General features: G+C 33.7%; 2 protein-coding genes across 3 annotated transcripts in view; both read right to left on the bottom strand.

Annotated features, from left to right (window-relative positions):
- Nucleotides 1-218: 218 nt before the first annotated feature.
- On the bottom strand, nucleotides 219-9,566 carry LOC117125010 (G-protein coupled receptor 54-like). Of its 2 annotated transcripts, XM_033271375.1 has the most exons (5): nucleotides 9,274-9,566; nucleotides 6,765-6,816; nucleotides 4,051-4,407; nucleotides 2,402-2,537; nucleotides 219-2,187 (listed from the first exon to the last, which is right to left on the bottom strand). In XM_033271375.1, the coding sequence occupies exons 3-5, from the start codon at nucleotides 4,399-4,401 to the stop codon at nucleotides 1,595-1,597; spliced, it is 1,080 nt and encodes a 359-aa protein (XP_033127266.1). In that variant the 5' UTR covers nucleotides 4,402-4,407; nucleotides 6,765-6,816; nucleotides 9,274-9,566; the 3' UTR covers nucleotides 219-1,594. The 2 variants fall into 2 exon arrangements, with proteins under 2 accessions (XP_033127266.1, XP_033127260.1); XM_033271369.1 differs by lacking the exon at nucleotides 6,765-6,816.
- Nucleotides 9,567-12,340: 2,774 nt separating this feature from the next.
- Nucleotides 12,341-24,740, bottom strand: part of LOC117125003 (tubulin gamma-1 chain) — a 27,225-nt gene continuing 14,825 nt past the window's right edge. Inside the window, exons 11-12 of the mRNA XM_033271356.1 lie at nucleotides 17,432-17,623; nucleotides 12,341-15,239 (exon numbers count right to left, since the gene is read on the bottom strand). Of these exons, the coding sequence (XP_033127247.1) occupies nucleotides 15,216-15,239; nucleotides 17,432-17,623 (216 nt within the window). The 3' untranslated portion in view covers nucleotides 12,341-15,215. The remainder of the gene's footprint in view (nucleotides 15,240-17,431; nucleotides 17,624-24,740) is intronic.

Here is a 24,740-nt window from a genome sequence, read left to right as displayed (position 1 = left end):
AGAGCTGCCCCCCCGCCTCCCAGTCGGGGAGAAAAAGCACAATTCGTCGGGGAGAAAAAAAAAATGTATTTTCTACATATTAGTAGACTCTAAAATCGATTAAATAAGCTTTTGAAACACCTAAATTGTCAAAATTTTCGGGGGCTTCGCCGCCAGGACCACTTTCGAAACCTTTTAAATGAAGCTCGACCACACCCACTTTGGTTTCGTCGGGGAAATCTGAAGTATATGTAATATTAGGTCTACTTTAAGTTGGAATTGGTACACTTTCTCATCGTAGAAGTACCAGAAAGGAATTATTGAAAACGGATAACAAGATTGACACACACATACATTTATTTTATTTCAATTATATGTAACATTTAAATTAAATTGACCATCAAGATAGGCCTACACATAAAAAAAAACAAAAAAAAAACCAACAATTTAATACACTTTTCTTATATTGGGGCTGCTAAAGTGAAAATTCAATTCCCATCTTATACAAATAGAAATAAACATTTATGACAATTCAATTACATGAATAGACAAAAGGCATACAAATTTACGATAATAATTTTGATGAGCAAGATCATTCATTTTATTTTAGCTTAATATTATAAAATATTGATATAATTCTTTACAAATATTTACATTAAAAAACAATATCTGATTCTTGTTTGTACCTTTCATAATAATTATATGCAAACAGTAACATAATTACTGTATGTTAATCATATCATGGATGTAAGCCTCAGAAATAGCGGCAATGGATACAAAATTATGTATAGGCCTATTATTAATATTCTTATACGGTGTTCTACCTGAAGCTGATTCAAAACTCAGTTTTGCAAAATAGTTCGTCTACAAAACATGCTTGATATCTACTTACAATCTTATAAAAAGCTGTTGCGTCAGTTTCCTTTCAATAGGCCTACCTTGGTACAGCGCCATCAGCGACTAAACAGTAGTAAACTAAGAACACCGAAAATCCAGACTTCTAAAATAATGATCAATTATTAACGTAGTCATTATATTATGATGCTATATGCATTACCAACTAGATAAAGATGTGTATATGGTACTGTTATGTTGACTAGCACTACATCAATTGTTGTATACATGATGTTTATGTTAGTCTATATAATAAAATTTAGTGTAAAATGTATATTTTTAATTGGTAAATTAAATCTTATACTGTGAAGAATTGTAAATTTCAACGTATTTTTAGTAATATTTTTGAATGTTTTTTTATATTATATTGTAGTAGCGGTAGTTTTTAATTACATTTTAATTATATTACCATGTTAATTTTTTATAATAAGTGTAATTTTTTAATTCGTAGATTAGATCTTTCTGTAAATTGTCCCAATTCAGTTACATAATTTTATTGTTAACTGCAATGACATTGTTTTGTTGAATAAAAGATACCAAGATATAAGTTACATGAATAAATATGAATCAGATTGTTACATATGAAAATTGTATTTTGAAATGTATATATATATAGGCCCTATCTGATACTAAAATATAAATATAAATGGCTACTCATCATGGAAATTGTAAAAAGTATAAGTTATTCACATAGACCTATATTCCTGTTTTACTTTAAAGTTCAACACAAGCCATCAGGTCTGATGCGTACCGCAGCCTTTTGTAGGTTTGTTTCTCTTGTACGGGAAGTATTCATACTGCTACCGTGTGCAACGCGATTAGACTTACTGCACATCGGGAATGCTCTTCTGAAACAGGTTCGAAAGTTCTCCCCCATGAACGCGTATACAAATGGATTCACACACGAATTACTATAAGCAAGAGTCAGAGCAAATATTCTCAATTTTGCCAGCGCTAAGTTATTGTTGATACTGTTGCCCAACCTCTGCCAAAAATTCAATACATGTATCGGAAGCCAACAGACAAAAAAGAATGCTACAACGAGCAGTATCATTTTCGTAACCTTTCTGCGTTGTTTAATTGAGTGTTCGCTTAACGTTGTGTCACGCAACTGATCCCGCGATTTCCAAAGTTGCCGTAGCATGTTGAGGTTGCAAACAATGAGTACAGAGAGAGGGATTATGTAGGTGGTAAATACAACATATATATAATACATAAAACCGCCATCTTTAAATTGCTCAATGCAGTAAGGTCGTCCCATAAAATCCGTGACTGTTGAGAATATGGCGATGGGAATCGACATTAAACCTGAAACTAAATAAGAACATAAAATTAATTTAGTATTAAACACCTCAGGTTTCCAAAGTGTAAAATCAATAAAATGAGATTAGATTTGGATCAAAACGATAAACGCAGATACCCTGTGACAGTATGTGGTTTAACGTCTCAATAAATTATTCAATCCATGTCAAAATTTTCGTAAGAAAGAAAAACCTCGCTAATGAAATAAAGGTGAAAAACCCTTTACCTATCCAAATTGAGATGTTTATCGCTAATGCGAGAGTAGCTGTCCGATATCGGATCGATTTCAGTGGATAGACGATTGCAAAATACCGATCGATATTCATAGCCATCAAAGTCAACGAGGTAGCGTGCACCGAAACCTTCAAAGTAAAAGTTTGAAAATGAGTTAAAATTTGAAATCACTTGAGATCTCATCTAACCAGCGAGTTCTAAATAACAACTCCCTGGGTAGGCTATAACTTAAGAAAAGGAAATAGTTTCTTTTGTATTAACAGGAAAAGCCAGACATAAAATCGCTACACACCAAAGATTTTATAAACACAAGATAGCGTTCTCCGCGATTTACGCGTGCAAATTCTGTAATAAGGCATGAATGGCGCCCTCTTGCTAAATTGGAAACTTTTGACCCTTGCCCGCTCTGACCATACCGCACCGCGCCACTTTACCTTGGGTGTATCAATCCTGTGAACAGCAGAACAGGAACCATCTCAGATCCATGGCAACAGATAGGACGCCCTCTTCCAAAACTGATTACTTTTTCTCTTTGGTATAATAGCGCATGAATGGCGCCCTCTTGCTAAATTGGAAACTTTTGAACCTTGACCGACGCTTCTATTTGTTACGAGTAAATCGCGGAGAACGCTATCTTGTGTTTACAAGATCTTTGCTACACACTATCGCCGACAGTTGATTGGTGGGTCAATTCGGATTGCCTTCTCGATTACGTCAGGGATAGCTACGGGCGTGTAATGATTGCAGTACCGGTTGCATTTAAAATACTGTAGCGAAAGTGTAACGATTTTATGTAAAGCACGCTTTAGCTGCAGTCATGAATATTATTGTGGTCTAAAAAAAAAACAGCCTACGCCCTGCATCACTTGACATATCCAATCAGTTTCGACAGCTCAGGTTCTTTACACTTGCAACAACATACAGTTGGATGAATGTGGGCTCTTGAAAACCCTGCTTGCTTTTGTAATTTAGAATTGCTGTAGAGGAACCTCTTGTTTCAAAACGACTCCTTTTAAAGGATCAGAATGGGGTTTCTATGGTCATCTTAGAAACTTTATTCGTTTAATGATAGAGTTAAATTACAATTGAGAAAAATATGTGTTATATATTAATGCTTGCGGTAGGCCTACACCACGTAGATAGTTCTGAAAAGAACTGTTGTTGTTGGTTGAGAATCTCAACCAACAACAACAGTTTATTTCAGAACTATCTACCTGGTGTCCTGCATGCATTAATAACTTATATATTATTACTTCGCCATGCAAACCTTCAAACAATATTAAAAATATGTGCTTATCGCATGGACAGATATACAATAGGTAAATATCATTTACAAGAAATGACCAAAATACAGTAAAGAAAGTGGAACAAAGAAAATATCTATAGCAATGTCGATGATGACGATGATGATCGATGATGCTAATGACAGTAATTAGATAACGGTCAGTGATGGTGAAGATAATGACGATGATGATGATGATTATGATGACAATAATAATAATAATAATAATAATGATAATTAATAATAATAATAATAATAATAATAATAATAATAATAATAATAATAATAATAATAATAATAATAATAATAATGATAATAAAGATAATCGTTATTATCGTCATATTGTTATCACATCGTACCTGCATCAGGTACATGACGACACTACACATCGCGTTTCCAAAAATCCACAAGGGTCTGGTGTAGTTGAAGGTAGTGAACGGGGCGCAGAGGAGCAAAAACACGATGTCAGACACAGAAATATTGACGATGTAACAATTTGTGACTGTTCGCATTGTGCCAAATCTACACACCACATAGATGACGATACTGTTGCAAACAAGACCGACTATAATGAACAATGTCCAAGTGAAAGGTATTGCGATTTTATCAACATCTAGCTTGTTTGCTATATAGTAATAATCGTTGCCGTATGAAAGTTCGTATTCGCCGACATTGTCTGATTGAACGCTCTTGGTGGCGTTTCCCTCCATGGTTTTCTAAGTTGAAATGAAGCAAAGGACAAAATTATGTGTAAATTACATGGAGTGATAAGCACGGGATATGGGCTTAGAACTTAAAACTCAAATAAGTGATAAAGCAAACGAATCGATGCAATGAAAAAATTCATACATTTCCAACATTAACAATGCAAAGCTCAGAAATGATAATAAAAACAATTATAACAACAATTATAATATCACGGAAGAAATTAATTTAGTTACCATAGTCAATAGTTTTGTTTTAATATTAAATAAAAACATAAATACGCCTAATAATAATGATAATAGGCTAATAATAATAATGATAATAATAATAATAATAATAATGATAATGATAATAACAATAAGTTTAATAATAATAATAATAATAATAATAATAATAATAATAATAATAATAATAATAATAATGGTAATAATATTTACAATTCGTTTCAATCAAGATTTACTTAGGGCCGTGCCAGATTAATAATAATAATAATGATGATGATGATGATGATGATGATGATGATGATGATGATGATAATAATAATAATAATAATAAAGCATATTCATAACTTATTCATTCATTCTTTCATTCATTTATTTTATGCCTATGACGTATTGTACTACATAATACGGTACACTATCTGATGAATATTCCATGGCACGAACCGACCAATTGTTAACTGATGTAACTGTACGACAGCAAAACGAGCTTAAGTTAGAATTAAGTGAAGTACCACGACAATTGTAAACAATCTCATTTATTCCTTACATTTATTAATTGTAACACAACATGCAATTGTAGCATCGCTATTCATAAACTTTTATTAAGTTTTTGTGACTTTAGTTGTAAAGCATGCGCTGGAAGCTTTAGGAGCTCGCATTTAAGTTTCTGTAATTTAATTATTGTAAATAGTAGTGGAAATTTGTCGACAGCGGTCTAATAAAACGATGGAGGAATTAAACTAATTCCTCCATGAATAAACAGTCAAGAGGGATGAATGAAGCCCGAGCCATAGAGGTACCGCCAGGGTTTTTGACCAAAAGTTACTGGTTTACAATGGAATTGTTCTGTTGGCCCATGGATCGGAAAATTAATTTTAGGTCATTCAACAATCTAGAGTCCGACAAAACTCGCTGGAACCTTGCATCGTCACCCTGAGTTGCTCTGCGATAGAGGGAGTGGTGCTAAGCTGTCCAAATGGGTCTGAAACTTTCCGAGATTAGCAGAATGTATTATGGGAAAAGTTATGGTAGGGGATGAAGCTAACCCTAGCATCTAGAAAAACTGGGAAATGTTGGGCTACTTCAAGCTGCTCTGAGACCTTCTACGTTTATACCCAAATATGTTTACGTTTTGTATTAGACGAGTTGAGTCCGGCACTGGGGACCCCTATCCTACTCTGCCTCCCTGCTGAACTGCATACATAGGCCTATTGTAAGCTTACAACAGTACAGTGTGTCCGAACGGGAAACTTGCCCTGCATAAGGGTGTTTAATATTGTTTATTGATGATTGCAACAAACCATCTGATACTCCAATTCAATTGACACATCATACCAAATAACGACCCTACAACAAGTGACCATTTTATGTGTGTCTTTCTTTAGCATATCTTCCAGCTAATCACGCTGGCCGCCCTAGTCACATGATATGATCAACATCGTGACGTAGTCACATGACTACAGGGTGATAGGGTTTAATCCCTATACTCTGTCTCCCCGGAGGCTCCCCCATTGTGCCACTATTGAACTTGCGCAGCTATGTTTCGTAAGTTCAACAACAAGGCACTTAAAACGTCACCATTCATAAACTTACGTTTACGTTTCGCGAGTTTAAACTGTAACACAATATGCAATTAGCGTCACCATTCATAAATTTACGTTAACATAATGTAAAATTTATGTAACACATGCACTTGAAGCGTCACTATTCATGAACTTTGTTTACGTTTCGCAAGTTTAGTAGGCCTACCTGTGGTTATATTAACCGCGACTGCATCCACCTGTCTCTGCGAGTTGCGGAGACTGGTTTGAACCGTAATAATAACAATTCCATGTCCACAAAATGAGAGACAACCCACTAGATTTAACCAAGGAGGTATTGATTTAACCTTACACAGTATCCATAGGCCTAATTGTAAGTTTACAACAGCGTGCAGAAATCTTTAAAAACATACAAAATATAGACACATTATATAATAAATAAACAATACAAAACAAAAGCAATGATGATTAAAAGAAGATGGTAAACAACACACTAGATAGTACCTGTCTCTTATATATATAGTACCTCGATGATCGATGACAGGCCTAATCTTTAGTGATAATGATACATGCTTTTGTTAAAGATAAAATATTAAATTATATTACATTTAATCTGTCCACTAAATAATAAGGTTTCCGTCGAAAAACGACAAATTTTCTAAAAGAAAAAAAAACATTGTTCGTTTACGTACTATTATTCAATTATTACTTTTTTCTCCAAATCTCTTGATAAAGTTTGATAATTCAAAAGAGTAGTTGGAATATGTATGGGATGTACAGTAGTAATTAAGATACACAGTCTGTCCGTTGTCTGCTTACATGTTATGAATCTCTAACATTACTGAACTCTTCAATATCAACATTTGATTAGCGGCTCAAATTTCAAAGCTCCTTGATTCTTTTCTAATTATTACTGGTAACGCATTTCCTAAGCCATTATGTCATTAAACCACAGCGGACATCTAGGTCTTGATTTAATGCATGTGTGTGTTGATCATTGTGAAAATAGTTTCATCTTTTCTGTGCGTCCACGCTCTATCTTGAAATCTAAACACAGGAGTTCACTACCGAGTAATTGGATTTTATATTGCACATAATGATGGAGTTTTTCAAATCACATAATATGACGTGGAGACCGTATAAATTTGTCCTAAATATACATAAAGACACCAAAAAAAAGTTAGAAAACTCGTTAAAGCATACACAGAACATATTAGTATGATCCAAAGTCGTAAAATAAAGACCATCTTATACATAAATCAAAGTTAGTGCATAGGCACATTACAATTGATAAAGGTCTATGACCGAAAATACTCCCAGTTTTCAAATACATTTTGTGACTAATCAACTACAATATGTATGTTCTTATATCATTTTCTTATATACTTTATATATAATAATATATTTAAACTAATAATAATATAATGCTGCATAATATAGCATAGTATGCTATATAATATACTATATATGTTGGTGCTGCATTGGAAAACAAGATAGCAAACTAAAAATTGGGAGAAATGGTCATTTACTAAATCGAATAAACAGGTTTTTGGATAAATAAATAAAACTTTATATATGATTATTTGAAACTCAATTAAGATACAATTTTCTTATTTAGCTGGTACGGTTATAACATCATCATCATCATCTTATAAACATGGCCAATAACATACTGAAAGATAAGAAGTCAACAAGAACGCTCAACACATCGTTCAATAACACAAAATTAATGAATGTTCTTGATTTATGATATAATAGGCCTATATGATTAATCAATACGTTTCTTTTTTTTTATCAGCGCGGTGAGTTAGTTGCACGTAAAAGATAATTAACCTAATCAATGAAAATTTCTCGGGAAATTATTAATACGAACGTTAGTTAACAGGTAGGTGTATTGAGGAAGCGGTGTGGAAGATTAAGGGACGTCTGGTGGTAGCAGAGTTTGCTGCATAATTACCATTAATGTGGGGTGGCACAGAAGTTAGGATAAATTTTGAGAGGTGTTTAACAGGTATGTTTTGATGCAAAATGGAGTACAGTAGTACAGTTTTCCCTCAAATTCGGTACCACCTGTGGGGCTGGTGGTCTCGGGGTTCGGTCTTGAATTGGAGGGTTTAACGTTACTTGCGAACTTATTGTTAAAAAGATTGATGTCAGGGTGGAAATCAGCGATTTACTGGATTACGATTGTTGGGAAAATTGAGTTTTATAAGATTGAGTTCATATAAACTTAAGGTAAGAGACAGCACCTGTCGAAAAATTAGACGAGACTGGTGCCGAAGAAGTATTTTGTATTCAAAGGAATAGGACTAGCTGTAGACTAAGTGATTTAAAAAAAAATTCAATTAGTAAGAAGTGATGAAATGATATATAATTTGTGTATAGGGATGCAGTTAGTGAGGGACTGGTGAATTGAATTGGGGACTCACCAGACCAGCTGTGGGTGGAGTAGACTGTAGTGAATATTATATGAGGACTTATAACTTTCGAAGTCCTTGGAATTTCATTAAAAGTGCTGAATGCGGACTATTGAGGGTACAGGGCCCCACATTATCATCGACGGTTTCATATGGAATGTAGAGGAACTGTATAGTGAGAGCCGTGGCTTCACGCTCATGAAAGAGAGGGTTAGGGCCCAAGGGTATGGGTACTGGTCATTTACAGATCTGACACGCGAAGTTGTACCGATGTGTCAAAAAATACCGTGTTTCCTTTAAGATATTTTCATGAGTCCCCAGTTAACGCATCGCCCCCTCAAAAAGCATGCAATTTTACAACTAACAATTTTAATATTATTGTTATGATTACTACTACTACTACTACTACTACTACTACTACTACTACTACTACTAATACTACTACTACTACTACTACTACTACTACTACTACTACTACTACTACTACTACTACTACTACTACTACTACTACTACTACTACTACTACTACTTCTATTATTATTATTATTGTTAATATTATTATTATTATTGTTATTATTATTATTATTATTATTATTATTATTGTTATTATTATACAGTTGTCATCATTATCATTATCACTATAATTATTATCATTAAGGCCTATTATTTTCATATAATATCAATTTGCTGCCACTTACCTGTTGCCAATGTGAATACGTCAAGATGAACACAGCATAAATTGTACTCAGTCGGAGAATACAACTACACATGCAAACTCCTCACTGGGACGACAAGGCTACCCCGTAAATATTCAAATTGAATTTATTTTGGTAGAGGACGTACCGTACCGTACTATACTCAGAAAACTCAGAAGTGTTGTGTATTTCCATCTCTGGTCGATATTTGCAACTAGCACACTTGCTAATAAAAGAGCGCCACCCCATACGTCACTCCAACTGACTTTTTTCTTTTTGCAAATAAAATCTTTGACCTTTTTTTTTTAAATTTAGTGAAAGTGAAAAATAGTCACTCTACCTGGGATATAATCCGATTGGAGGCATACAATTTTCTCTTATTTGTATATGAGCGTTGCAGCACTATATTAAATCTTGAATGTTGACCCATGGAGGACAGTGACAGTGTTTTGACGCAAGCTACCTGTGTAAAATGCATCGTATTTTACCAATTGTTATATTAGTGACGTCATTAGCTACAATTAATTCCAATGTTCATTGTCTTAACAGGATCATAGAGCTTCGACACGCTGACAACTGATTAAAACTTTACACTACGTAATGCTTATACTTCGTTATGGAAATGAAAAGAATATAAGCATTAAACTATAATATAACGGAAAACCAGAAGAAACTTTAACATATTATTCTATGTATATAATGGAATATAATAATTACAATTATATTAATTATTATAAAATAGGGCCTTGGTCTGTAATTTTGTAGTACTAATTCTTTGAGCTCTCAGCTTCCTATGATCTTTGGGTATTTTATTGCTTTTGATGGGAGCTTATATTTATTGGCATTATTTTGTTTTTGTTTAAAGATAATTGAAACATGTTTCATATTTAACAAAAAGAGAAAGAATATTTAATTAGGCTCTCACAAACAGTAGTAACATAGGAATGGTCTTTCCCCAAAGACTGTATTTGCAAAGTATACGTTCTTTCTAGTTTTAGCTGAACTAACACGCATAACTTACACATTCATCGTATCAAACGAACGTATTGGCGAACATGACTATTGCTATGGTTTTAGGGACATATACACTGACTGATCTATAAAGATTGTATTCGTGCTTTACTTATGTCCATTGCATTAGTGCGGCAAACTGCAATTAATTGCTAGTTTTTATATATTCGTTAAGTTCTTACAAAGTCGCATGTGAATTTTGTAAGTCCCTTGAATTCTGTGTATTTTGCAAATACACAAAATCTGATCATGTTAAAGCGCACTTCAAACCACTTATTTACGTCGAAAATGTTTAAAATATCACGAACAAATTGTAGTTATTCGACTGCAAATGCATCTATACGCACGTGTCCCTCTACTTCGAAGTAAACAAAGTGGACATAAAAATCAGTAATTTAGTGAACTTTAAACACATAAGAAAAAAAACCCTCGTGACGATAGTAATATTACCGTTATCTGTTTGTGTTTATCACTGAAATAAAGAACTGTTCGTTGATGAGCTCCAGTGAGCTACATGCTGGATACGATTATTACATGTTCCTTCAGGCATTATTATTATTATTTATCTATTTGTTTATATATATATATATATATATATATATATACGGTATGATACGGTATTATGTATATAGGCCTATATCAAGATGTTGATAGTAAGTCTACTTTATGTAAATGGCGTTCACTATTATTCTCAAAGTTGGATATAGATCAGACATGAGGTATGGAATTATGCAGTATAATTGATTGTTATCTTGTCATTTGTATAATATCATAACAGATGATGAAGTACAGTGCGGATCGTACAGAGACGCTCCAAGGGTGATAGTCTACAGTCAAGTTCGTAAAGCGTCAAGCGCACGATGACCAAAATAATCAGTTAACTGAATCTGTATTGTAATGTAATGGTTTTGCATGAAAACTTTATTCTTTAATAGAACGTTATGTGTTAACCACGATAATGCATGCTTCGAACGAGTAAGGCATGATAGCTCTGTACGTGTGAAACTATAATACCAGCTTCATTCAATGGGCCCCGGTAGTTTTGAACATTGAAAATACACTGGCCTGGCATCATCATACAAAAAACCGCATTATCTCAGGGCTTCTTTTCGAGGCTACTTTTGCAAACTAAACTTTATAAATTTGTGTAATTAAGTGACTCTTGTTTTTATTCTTGTATTGTATGAGGGCCCCCTAACGATCAGCATTGCTGGATGGGTCACCCTCTTGAAATATGGTATTAAATATATAAATATGGTATTAAAAAACAGTGGCACTTATTTTCAAAATGAATGCTGTAAAATTTGGGAATTACTACTATGAAACAATAAATACGGCTACTGTTGGGCAGACTGTAACATGGCAGTGTATTAACAGGCACTAAATCACCTAAACTACTGTATAAACCAACGTGTTGTTTACTTACTTTTTTCTTTGAAATGTTTTTTGAAATGTACATTAGGCCTATATTTACTGCCCATCGGCTTCTTCTCGAGGCTAGTTTTGCAAACTAAAGAGCGAGGCATAAATTCAAGATGGGTTTCTTCTCGAGATTAAGCACATTGTGCTTCTATTCGAGGTTCTACGGCATTATTGGAAATAAATATAATTAATAATAGCACTGAAATTGTTCTTGAATAGTACTCCATTTTACTGGTTACCGGTGCTACTGTTAGTATTGCTGAATGCTCATATAGGCCTATTGCTCTTAAACGTACATCAATTAGGACAATAATATAAAAAGTTATAACACCATGTGTGTTGACTAGTGGTGGTTCCAGCGGCAGTGGCGTAACTAGGTTTTGAGGGGCCATGGTTCAAGAGTACAGTCAAGGCCCTTGACGCATGCAAACTGACTGACCATGTCAACTAAAATATATACAACCGATGGGTTGGTTTAGGAGCAGGTGTCCCTCCGATTTTGATTGAATAAAATGTTCAATGTTTAAAATTTTAATTTTTAGATGTTCTCAGACGGCATCTTTGAAGAGCCAGCTATTCTGGACTGACTAAGCATTTCTTTAATTCTTATGACTGGAAGAAGCACGTCCTGTATTCATTGAATGTGTTTTTATTTAATTTATCGGATTAACCATTGACCATTTATCTTGTATATGAACTTTACATACTTAAGCTAAATAAAATGGATCAGACTTGACATCACTAGACTTGTGTATGACCATGATCATGTGAAACACTTAGGCCTATTCGAAATCAGAATTTTTTGTTTAAACAAGTATAAACACAATCCCAAACGTTTGTGGGATGAAATAAATAAACATACGAAAAAACAAAAATTCAAACAATATTCATATATATCGATATTGTAAAGTGTTTTGGACACATTAAATCATACATTACTTTACAAAACATTACAAAAAATTAAAAACTATGGATGTAATGGAAACGATTTATTTGTGGTTCCAAATTACTTGGCTGGAAGGAAGCAAGTCACAATAAGCATTGCTTTAGATTTCTTTTATAAGATCGGGGGCCCCTGGAGGTTGGGGGCCCAGGTTTAATGAACCTGCTGTAGTTACGCCACTAACCAGCAGGGAGAGGAAGGGGAAATTTTTCCCAATACAGTAGTCCAATGCCAGAATGAGTTGTCGGATCCAAAATAAAAAAAAATATAATGATTTGCCTATCACATTAACATTATTTTGATTGCCAATCTCTAATATTGTGGTCTAAAAGCACAATCTGCACTATACAATACACTATACTATATACTATACTGTATACTATACACTATACTATACACTATAAAAAGCACTATACAATACAATAAAAACTGCCTGTGAACCCTAACAGGGATTTTTTTATTCCAGGACCAGCCCCTTGGTTCAGGCTCCTGCTGGCAAAATTTAGGAGCCAGAATTCTGGCCCGGGATTTATCAATCTCAGCTTAGCAAATGCCTTAAGTCAAAAAAGTTAAGCTGAAACTTCTTTTAGTTAAATGAGATTTTCTTTCTCTGACTCTAACCTGGGAAGTAGATGGACAGAACTCCTCTTGGCTAATTTTTAAAGGCATATCATTTTGTTTGATTGGTGTGCCATTGTTTGACCACTGGCTTCCTTTTTTGATGAATTTTTTATAACATGGACTTTTGTTTGAATAAATCAACGAACACAACGCAAGAAAAAGTTTTTGGGGCTTACATAACCTCAAATGGACATTTCCTTACAGCACAAATTGAAAGGTATTCTCGCATCATCAGGTGGGAAAATGACTACCCATGCAAATTGCTCCAAGTTCATATTGACACGAAAAACAAGCTTGGAGTATGCGATGCTTGAGAAACTACATCTGTGTAGCCAAGTTGACGTGAATGGCATAAAAACATTAAGCCTAATTGAAATGGAAGCAGCTTCTATGTAATCGATTTTTTGTAATAACATTTTTTTTTTTTTTTTTTGGGAAGCTGATAGCCATAAAGTCTGCCACCAGCTAAACCATTACATATTTCAAAATGGTTTTTCAATAAATCTATTTCAGAGGAAAGGTCAAACAAGTAACAATCATTCAGTCGATATTGATCAAAGTTTTAATAGGAGCTGGTGCAAGTGAAATCTGCTTGGATTCAGGACTTAACAGAATCAACAGCCAATCACAACACAATGAGAGGTTATGAGACTCGCGGGATTAGTATGTAATTATGAATAGAAGAGGAGGACATTAAACTTGGAAACTGATTAAAAGCTTTTTCATGCAATCAACGATGTGCATAATTATACTTTGTGGTGGTGGTGTTAGGTGTCGTATTTACGTGAATGTGGCTTTGTAATTGGTAGTTTATGGTTCAGTTTGTTTGACACACACATTCACTGCATTATGATCAAGACATTGCTACAGTGTGGGCTTTCCATTGCTTTTCTTATTCAATTCTTCAATGTATTCAAATTGTTTATTTATCTGAAATTACAAATAATAATAATAATAATAATAATAATAATAATTTAATAATAATAATAATAGTGCCTAGCACTACATCAGACTTAAGGGGAATTTCTTATGTGTTATTTTCACCTTAGCATCGCTTTTTTAATTGTTCTCTAATTTCTCCATTGTCTAAGTTCCCTTTATGGTAGGTTTAAGTAGCATACTAATAATAATAATAATAATAATAATAATAATAATAATAATAATAATAATAATAATAACAACAACACCGTAACAGCAACATTATTAATACATTAGAATGGTAAATAAAATACAAATTTAAAATAATGATACTAATATATTATTACCTTATTTAGGAGGTAATAATAACAGTAATTAAAACAAAAACAAAAATATGAATGACAACAATAATAATACACAGAATATATTATATAATAGCCATCAGTACTATACAATGCTTAAGTGGCGTTGTGGTGTTACTAAACCCAGGTTATTCATTATGGATTAAGTTTAGGTGACAATAAAGTTCAAATCAACAGTAGTAGTAGTAGTAGTAATAGTAGTAAATAACATTTTTATACTTCGTTTATATAGGTTCATGTTCCAAAGAGCTTGTTCAGGTTTCATGCATGATTCATAAAAGTATGTGTTGTTTTCCATAGAGAACATATCAAATGTGACATCCCTGGTAAACTCAATACATTTTTGCAAATGTGTGAACCATCCTCTCTTACCACTGGACTCCAGAACATTCAAAATGTGTAACAGTTTTTGTTTCCCTTGAGTCTCTATCTATACAGTTGTGCATTTCCCTTGAGCCTGCTTATGATATTCAAATCTGTCTATACCATGTGCTATTCTCTTGGGACAGCTTATAATATATCAAATCTATTTGCAGCTTCTATTAGTGCATGTAATCTGGAATCCCATACACAGCAATCTTAACATATCAAGCTGATTTCTTGCAAAGTTTCTGATTGTATTTACAATAAGTAAGTGTTTTCCTTCTTCTTGGTGATAACAATATAGCTCACGTCCTGGCAGAATCGTGCCCCTGGGGAGATACACAATAATAATATTCACTAGAAATATATTCTCTAAAAAACATTTGTGGGTTTATATTAGTCTTGTAGGCAAGATGTTTAACATATATCTAGTATTGGTATTGGTTTTCCAGACCACTATGAATTTTTAGGACCATTCATGCATTTTGTGGACCCAGGGGGGAAAAACCTAAAACTTGCAATCTGCAAGTACTCTGTACTACTTCCCAACATATTACTAGGGCCTAGGCTTCCCCCAAACATATCAATACGTACTAAGCATTGTTGGATCTTTCTTAACCTTAAGATAGTTTTAGCTGGTACATGGACACAAAATAGAACTTTCCACTTAAAAAAAACTGTAGCACCAAAATGCATGGTGGGAATACAAAAAATGAGGCGTTGCATACTATACACAGCAACACGCTATGGCTAGACATACAAGGGTGAACACATAACCCCCTTTAGCGGAGGTAGAAATCATTGCTATTATCCATAAAGGCAAAAGTGAAGAATCGTAGGACCATACTCTGATTTTCCATTATTAGCGGAAAGAGAAGCGTGTTGTATACGTCAGGATATACATAAAAGCTATGACATATATCCGCTAAACTTTTGCTATATGAGAGTTCTATCTTGTGTTTCTAGTATCTTTGGTTTAGAGTTGTATAATCATCTTTTAGATTTATTAATTTTTTTTCTTTTAAATTGTTAATCTTTGGTTTCGGGTTAAATATTTCCACAGTTTTTTTAACATGTTACAGATATTTCTATGTTAAATCTTCATTTTAACCATTTTCAATGATGCATATTTTTCGAGATGTATTCAAATATAGAAATGCTTTCAATATTTGAATACATCTCATCTGTTAATGTTGTGTAGGGTTACAGTTGAGTTTTCTTGATATCTCTGCATAAAATGTCAAGCAAAAAAAAAAAATTCCAAGTGTAATTATTAGACAGGTAAATATATCTTTAACCAATATCTGGATTTAGCACAGCAAAAAAAGATTACTTGCGTAGTAAGCAATCGTGTGCTGTAATCCCTATGATATGCACTTACACAACATGTGGATATAGAGTATCTTGAAATAGAAGAGGCTGAATTTGACATCAATCTATAAATGCTGCGTACGTCTACACAGCAATGGCGGCATCCCTCCTTTAGATAGGCCTGGACCCCCGTCGTCCAACGAGGTGGTTGGACCAGAACTTATAATTTGCCTATCCAAACATTATTTGATTACTAAGCCCTAATATTGTGGTGTAAAAGCACAATTTGTGCCATACTAAGCCATAAAAACTCTTCCTGCGAGCACTACCAGGGATTTTTATTCCCGAATCCTGACTAAGGCTTTAGTCAGTCCCATGCTTCAGACAAATTTCGGCAAATTCCTGAGCCATCGCTGAGTCTACAGGCTAGCTTACAACGGTGTATTCAGATACCACTTCAGGCCTATCACCTAGCATATCATTTAATTCACAATTAAAGATTATTTTTAGAATTTATCATGAAATAGGATCATATACGATAGAGTCATAAAAATATCAATAGTGTCATAAAAACAATTTATAGGATCGTAAAAAATTAAGGGGTTTAGAGATACAGATTAAATGATTAATTATTGTGTAGTAATATAAAAAAAAAAAATATTTTTCCTGTGTATCAAGATGATTTATTAGATAAAAGTGTTTACATTATTGTTGTATAATAACACTAAACTTATTAAGGTTTTCTTTGGTGCCAAACACACCTAGGATAGCTCATGGCCTTTAGTCATATATTTTTGCAAAATATATATACTTTACTGTATGCTAATGTTCTCAAGTTCCAAGATATATATACTAAATTTGTTTTTCAAGGTTTATAAAAATATTAACATATTACAACAGTATTCTTCAACTACAGACCACTGATCAAAAGAAAAAAAACTACTAAATTTAAATTCAAAAAGATAAAAATACAAAATTTGCAAGATAAAAATTGCACTATAATGGGTATAATGCTAGTGGAGAATGAACTTGTGATACAACTTTGAAATAGAAGCATCCTTTTTTAGCATTAAATGTGGACCAAATTCACAAAACATTGTTGAATTAAATGTCAATATTATATCAATATAACTTAAAAACATTATTAACAACAACAACAACAACAACAACAACAACAACAACAACAACAACAATAATAATAATAACAAACCTGATGAGTTCCCCATGAAATATAGTCTGGTTTAGTTGCGGCATGGTACTCGTCAATCATTTGTTGCACAACCTCGCGTGAATTATCTAACTCATCCAGGTTATCCTTAAACATTGCTTCTTTACGGAATTGTTCCAGGAAAGCTTCTCGTTTCCGGAGTTTATCATACTGACTGCACGTTCTTTCAAATAACTGTAAAGAGGAAAGGAAGGAAAAATAAAAAATAGGCCTTATCTTGCTTTCCTAAACATTACTTTCTCACCCCAACAAATTTAATTCATATTTATATGTTATTTTACATCTTTCTGCCTGGTTTCTATAGCAACAATATTTATTGTATGAAAAAAAAAAACAAATAATATTGATAACACTAATCACAATAGTAATAATATAATTTTTCTGTTCTCCTCGAATGGGTCTGAAATACTTATGGGGTTCAATGTCTCCAACGAAAGTGTGCGTGAGCACCAAGAACTTTTTATAAGGGGTCTGTTTAAATTTAACTATTCTAGTAAGGAAGGTTCAGGCTCCCCCCCCCCTCGAGGAGAGCTGGCCCTCCGTCGGGGAGAAAAAGCACAATTCGTCGGGGGGTTCGATATCACCAACGAAAGTGTAAGTGGGCGTGACAGCCAAGAACTACTTATGAGGTTCTAGTTTATATTTAACTGTTCTAGTAAGGAAGGTTCAGGCTCCCACCTCCCCCGAGGAGAGCTGGCCCCCGTCGGGGAGGAAAAGCACAATTCGTCAGGGAGGAAAAGCACAATTCGTCGAGGAGAAAAAAAAGTATTTTCTACATATTAGTAGATTCTACAATCGATTAAATAAGCCTTTGAAACCCCTAAATTTTCAAGGGCTTCACCCCCTGCACCACTTTCAAAACCTTTTAATCGAGCTCGACCATGCCCACTTTGCTTTCGTGGGAAAATCTGACTCCTCATTGGAGGCATCTGCCCCCCCCCCCCCCCCCCCCCCCCCCCCCCTCCACCCCCCCCTCTGTCGGGCAAAACCTGGCACCATCCCTGGAAAGGTTGCACCAATCGTGAAAAGTACATAACATATTTTGTGTTTTGCATCATTGAAAACCTATTAAACATCCGATTACTAAGTCACATATACCTATGCACAACACATGATAGCATTTCAACACTTAAAGAAATTGTCACGTAACAGACGCTCATGAATAAGCATCTCCATTGAATAAACGCGGCGCTAACCCTCCTCAAAGTTATAAGGTCAAATTGTCAGTATATGTGATTTATGAACAAACAAACATCACATTTTGAATTGTAAACTTGGATAACCTTTTCCAACAATTACATCTTTCGATTGATAAATGTCCTAACAAACATTAGAATGCATTAATCCCAATGTAAACTATCAGTCAATGTCCCTACAGTACCACAATATCATGATACTTAATCAATTTTCAGAGCCTTGTTTGATTTGTAAAGCTACAGTGTTATCCTCTCTAAATCTTCTTTCCTACAATTCAGAAATTGTGCATAGTGAATAATATACAGCCAATATACAGTAGTGAGAGAATCAAAGGAAGGTTATTACTGGTAAACTATTGTATTTAAAAATTAAATAGTTTCTACTAGACTTACTTACATTTTGACATGTATTGTTCATTCCAGGACACATCATCAGGCTGAATGGCGTTCTGTGGCTACAGACTAAAGGTCGTTGTCCGTGACATATAATATCAAAGTTGCTGGATTGTACGCCCATGTCAAGTTATAGTGAAATCCACATACTCGATTGAATGGTGCCCCCCCCCCCTCATGTGTGTACTGTATATGTTCTTTGAACATTTTTTCTGAAAATTTTTTAGTGAAACTTTGCCAGGATTGCTTTGTAGCACATTACATTACAGTATATTGCCCTGGTTCTTAATAACTTATTGTGGCCCACAAGTAAAAATTAAAGTAAATATATATTATTATATGTCTAACTTTTATACTAATTTTTTTTTTTGCATCGGGAAGACGAATTTTACTTGTATTTTATGTACCAGTGACAATAAAAGAATCTTGTATCTTGTAAATATTTAAAGAAACTAAAAGTAATAACCTTTTGATGAATATTTTTTTTAATAAAGTGAAGGTCAAAACACAACACTGGGCCAATGTGAAGTAGGGGTGACTCCACTCAGAAATAGAATTAAATATGTTACCAACCAATCGAGAAACGTCAAAATATTGATAGCCTTAGTACAGCTAAATATGACATACATTAAAAATAAAAACTTTATCATAGACTTGTTTTTAGTATGAGTAGACCCGAGATTTTACTGGCAATGAGTTTTTAGGCTTTAAATCCCTGGTATTTGGTGGATATAGGATGGGTGAAATTACACAGAAAATACCTATTGTGCACCAAACTACTAAAGTTGAACAAACTTTGTATGATTGATTAAAAAAATTTACTGTGTTTTTTTACGATTATGCCTGCAACTTCATGTTTGGTTTGAAAATACTCCTACACAATTAGTCCTACCCAGGAGTTGCTGTATGGACGTCCAAGCAGGCAACTATATTTGGTTAGGCTTAAACGACGAGAAGCAAACACAAGAATCAAGGTCAATACGGAAAAAAAATACCTAGTTTTACTTTGTGGAAAAAATTAACAATTTCGCAAACAGTTACACTTGCACAAATAGTGGAAGACATGGCAGATTCTATTACCAGTCTCCGACAACATTATACGCAGCAGACCGTGCAAAATATTTTGGCGACTCTAACTTGGGTCGCAAACGATAGTTTGGAACCAGGGTCTAACAACACCAAAACGAATGGAAATTTAAATAGAATATCCACGAATTATGGGTTTCAGAAATCCGTTAAATACAAAATGCTAATTTGTCTGAGCTTTTCGGCCTCTGGAACCAGCCGGGATGCCGAAACAGCCTTAGCCTACATATGGGCCTGTAAACAACTTAATGAACTTCACATATGTAACTTTTATAGAATAAGAGGCTGTAAGATTGATTATGGCCTTCAGCATTCAAAATCACTAAATTGTTAGAGATTCCGGGGATTTGTCCCCTGGACCCCCTTTAGAGGTTCTGGGACATCGCTCCTCCCCTGCCTTTGGCCAATTTTTTTTGTGATGGTTTTACACAAGCAAGAAAATTAAAGATCATCAATAAGCAAAAATAATGGTGGAAAATGAAAGTGTCTTAATTATTTTGGCAAAATATTGTATCAATCTTATGGTGTAAAAATTGTAATGAATTTAGTGTCCTAATATTGTGCTGTTGTACAGTGTAACTAAAAATAGAATAGAATTGGAAATTGCAAAAAACCTCAAAGGTCTGTGCAGCCAACGGGGAGCATCAGCCACAGCACCTCAGAATTTTACCTTAGGTCCATAAAGTACAACAAGCTGCTTGAAACTCAGAGATTTTCTTTGGCCTGTGACATCAAATTTAAAAATAATTTGGCCCTTTAAATAATCTATGATCTCTTTTGTCTATTTTTAAATTTAATTAATATACTCATACTATATGTTCAACTGTTTAAAACCAGCTTTGAAAATGATGAGTAAAAAAAAAATCATATACTGTATGCCATTTTTGTAATTTATCAATTCTTAACATTTTGACCTTTGACCTCATTTTTTTAAGGCGATGCATTAGTTTTTGCATTATTCTGTGCATTTTGACAACAAAATCAACCATATATCATAGTGTGGCTCCAAGATACATATTTTAGTGTCTTAGTTTGGGTCAATGACCTTTAACCCCAAAAACGTAATTTCCCCACTCTCCTATACTCCAAACTTTGTTTTGGTGTTATCCTAGTATGTATTCCTACACAAGTCAGTTGAAATCACATTCATTGTAATATTTTAAAATGATATATGCCAATTAAGTGACTAAAAATACAATTGACATTTTGACCTTTGACCTATTTTTTCAAAGTCATGAATTGATTATGAAGGCTTTCAATATTATTTTTTTTATTTGTTGTATAATTCTGTGCATTTTGACACCAAGATCAACCATATACCATAGAACGTTCCAGAGATACATTTTTTAGTATTTTAGAACAGGGTCAATCACCTTTGACCCCCCAAAAAAAAAAAAATGTCCCCACCCCCTAGCCCACCTAACTTTTTTTTGGTGTATCCTGGTATGTCTCCCACAAATCAGTTGAAATCTGCTTCTTTCTAATTTTTCCACAGATTGGCCCAAATTTTGGTTAATTTTGGGATACTAAACTGGCGACTTGTGTGATCTGAATAATACAGTATGTCGAATTACTATCAGTATGTTGACTTTCCAACTCGTGGTGACAAGATAATTGATTGCTTTAACAAGAAAGCTTACAAATCTTCGCCTAAAGCAGGTCTTGGTAAATCAGATTACAAGATGATCCATTTAATATACCTGCTTACAAGCAAAAGTTAAAACAAAGTAAACCAATGGTGAAGAAAATAAAAGTGTGGACAAATGATGGTATAGAAGAACTCAAAGGATGCCTTGAAGCCACGAACTGGGATGTGTTTGTCGACTCTGATTCTATCGATGTTACGATGGAAACTATTGTAGAATACATTAACTTTTGTGAGTCTAGAATCATTAAAGAGAAGGAAATCAAAATTGATCCTAATAGCAAACTGTGGGTCACTAAGGAGATTAGAGAACTTTTACAGCAAAAACAACAAGCAATTCGTAATAATGATGTCACGGAAGAGAAGTGTATCCAGAAGCTAATAAAACAACAAATTAGTGATGCTAAATGCAAATTTGGTGAGAAAGTTAAGAATGATTTGATAGTGGCAACCCCAAGCAAGCCTGGAATGGATTGAAGAAAGTAATTGGAAACCTGAAAAGGAATAACCCATCGGGTAGCTCCATCAGGATCCCGACCATTGGACTTTGCTAATACAGTAAACTAAATATATTTTTCGACAAATTTGATAGTGATGACCAAATTGATGATGTTGATATTAAACATATTATATATAATATATTATACATAATATATATAAGTCCAAGAAGGCAGCAGGGTCAGATAAGCTTACTGGCAATGTTCTAAAGTCATGTTCCAAACAACTTGCACCCATTTTTTTGCAGATTATTTATTTATTTATTTTTCTGTGTTCCATGTATGTGGAAGCATTCAATAATAGTGCCCATAAACCAAGTCTCTAAGCCGAAAGTATTAAATGAAAATGATTATTGCCCTGTTGCCCAAATTATTACAAAGTGCTTTGATAAGTTATTTAAAGATGTATTGGTTAAGGAAACCTTGATGTTTGTGGACAATAATCAATTTGCGTACTGTAGTAATAGGGGCGTTGAGGATGCAATAACCACCCACTTGCGTCCAATCTGTGAAACTTTGGATAAACCAAGGCAGTACGCTAGGACTCTATTCATAGAATTTCTTCGACTTTTAATTCAATGAAAACAAAAATACTTCTTGAGAAGCAAATAAATATGACAGTAAACCCTTTTGTATGTTTATGGACCAGGGATTTCTTGAATAACAGATCCCAGTGTATTAGAATTGATACAGTAACATTTTATCGGATACCATTGTCTCAAGCACTGGTGCCCCACAAGGTTGTGTGTTGTCTCCATTTTTATTCACATTATATACAAGTGCTCTTATTTAAAGTGAATCTTGTCAAATTGTTAAATTTTCTGATGACACCTGCATCACAGGCTTAATTGCAAACAATGAAGAGAGTACTTATAGGGCTGAAGTTGATAATTTAATTAATTGGTGTGATAGGATTTGCCTAAGTGTCAATGTGAAAAAAACTAAGGAAATTGTATTCGACTTTCGAAAAATCAAAACGCAACTGTCACCTTTAAGTATCAAAGATAATGATGTCTGCACCACTAGTGAACATAAATACTTAGGTGTTTGGATAGACAAAAAACTAACATGGAATGCTAACACCATGAAACTTTATGCAAAGGCAAACCAACGAATGTACTTTTTAAGAAAATTAAGGAATTTTAAGATTGGCAAGGATACATTGTTCCTATTTCATCAGGCTATGATACAGTCCATATTAACCTTTTGTTGTATTGTATGGCTAAATAGTTTATTTAAAAATAATGCAAATAAATTACAGAGGATTATTTACTATGGCTAAAGTAATAGGCGCAGACATTCCGTCTATCTATGACATATATGAGGCATGTTGTGGCAAAATGGTTAAGTTGAGCTATAAAATATGGGAGCTCAAAAAATTGCTAAAAAACCCAAATTTGTTTTTCACTTTAGATCAACAGTTTAATGTCTCATTAATCATATCCCAAAGTATTAGTTCTAAAAGCGGTTTAACAAATTGTTTATTTAGTGTTATTTTTCATAGTTCGTTCTATTAAACAGTGTATGCACAAATAACTTTGAAAGGCAATTACTCAAAATCATGTTTATCTTGACTCTAATAGTACTGTACTTTCACTTTCTAATAACTTTGGCTTGAAATGTTCAATTTGAATGAATGACCTCTCATTTTAAAGATCACATACTCAGGTATCTGAGAATACCAATAACTTGAATTTCAATTTTTGCTACAACTTAGCCATTTTGCCACAACATGCCTCATATGATAAGGCTATAGAGAAAAAACTAAAATGTATAATTAATGACAAGTCCCATCCTCTGTTTAATCATATCAATTTCAGTAAATCTGGTAGAATTATTTCATCAATTAAGAAGACTGAGTGTCACAACAAATCATTTCTTTCGTGTGCAATCAGGCAATACAATAAGCAATTTAAAAGATAACTGGAGATATTTTGAATTTTATCCTAGTATGTAAGTGTACTGCACTTTTATATATTTTTACTCGACTACAGTGCAATTGTTCGCAATGTTTATCGGTTTTTATATTTATAATGTTTTATATCATTTTACGTATAGGTTAACTTATTTTATATCGTATCTTTGTATTGTATTTTAGTATGTCATTGTTTTTATTGTGAACCTTGGAAAACAAATTTCATTCACTTTGTAAATGACAATAAATTGAACTTGAACTTGAACTGATGACCGAGGCTTGACTAAAAAACAGATGAAGAGATCTACTTGGGGAATTAAACCAGTCAAATGTGATCTATAGACAGTTTAGGGTAGATAATTACCCACTGTATCAGTTAATGATAGAGAAGTCGCAAATATTGCCTTCTATGTGGTATCATGGTGGTAGTTGATTTGGCTAACTGAATAGTCTATTGGAAAAGCATGCATGTATAATGGTTAAAGAAAGTGGTCTTTAGATATGTACTGAAATTTGTACAGATTAAAATCAAGAGGAATAAACACCTTCAACTGTGTAT

Source organism: Anneissia japonica, unplaced genomic scaffold (assembly GCF_011630105.1).
Source record: "Anneissia japonica isolate Jap-2015-1 unplaced genomic scaffold, ASM1163010v1 scaffold466_len1169948_cov191, whole genome shotgun sequence".
Taxonomy (NCBI): Eukaryota; Metazoa; Echinodermata; class Crinoidea; order Comatulida; family Comatulidae; genus Anneissia; species Anneissia japonica.
Note: the sequence above shows the minus strand (reverse complement) of the source record. Positions and strands in the feature narration are given on the sequence as shown.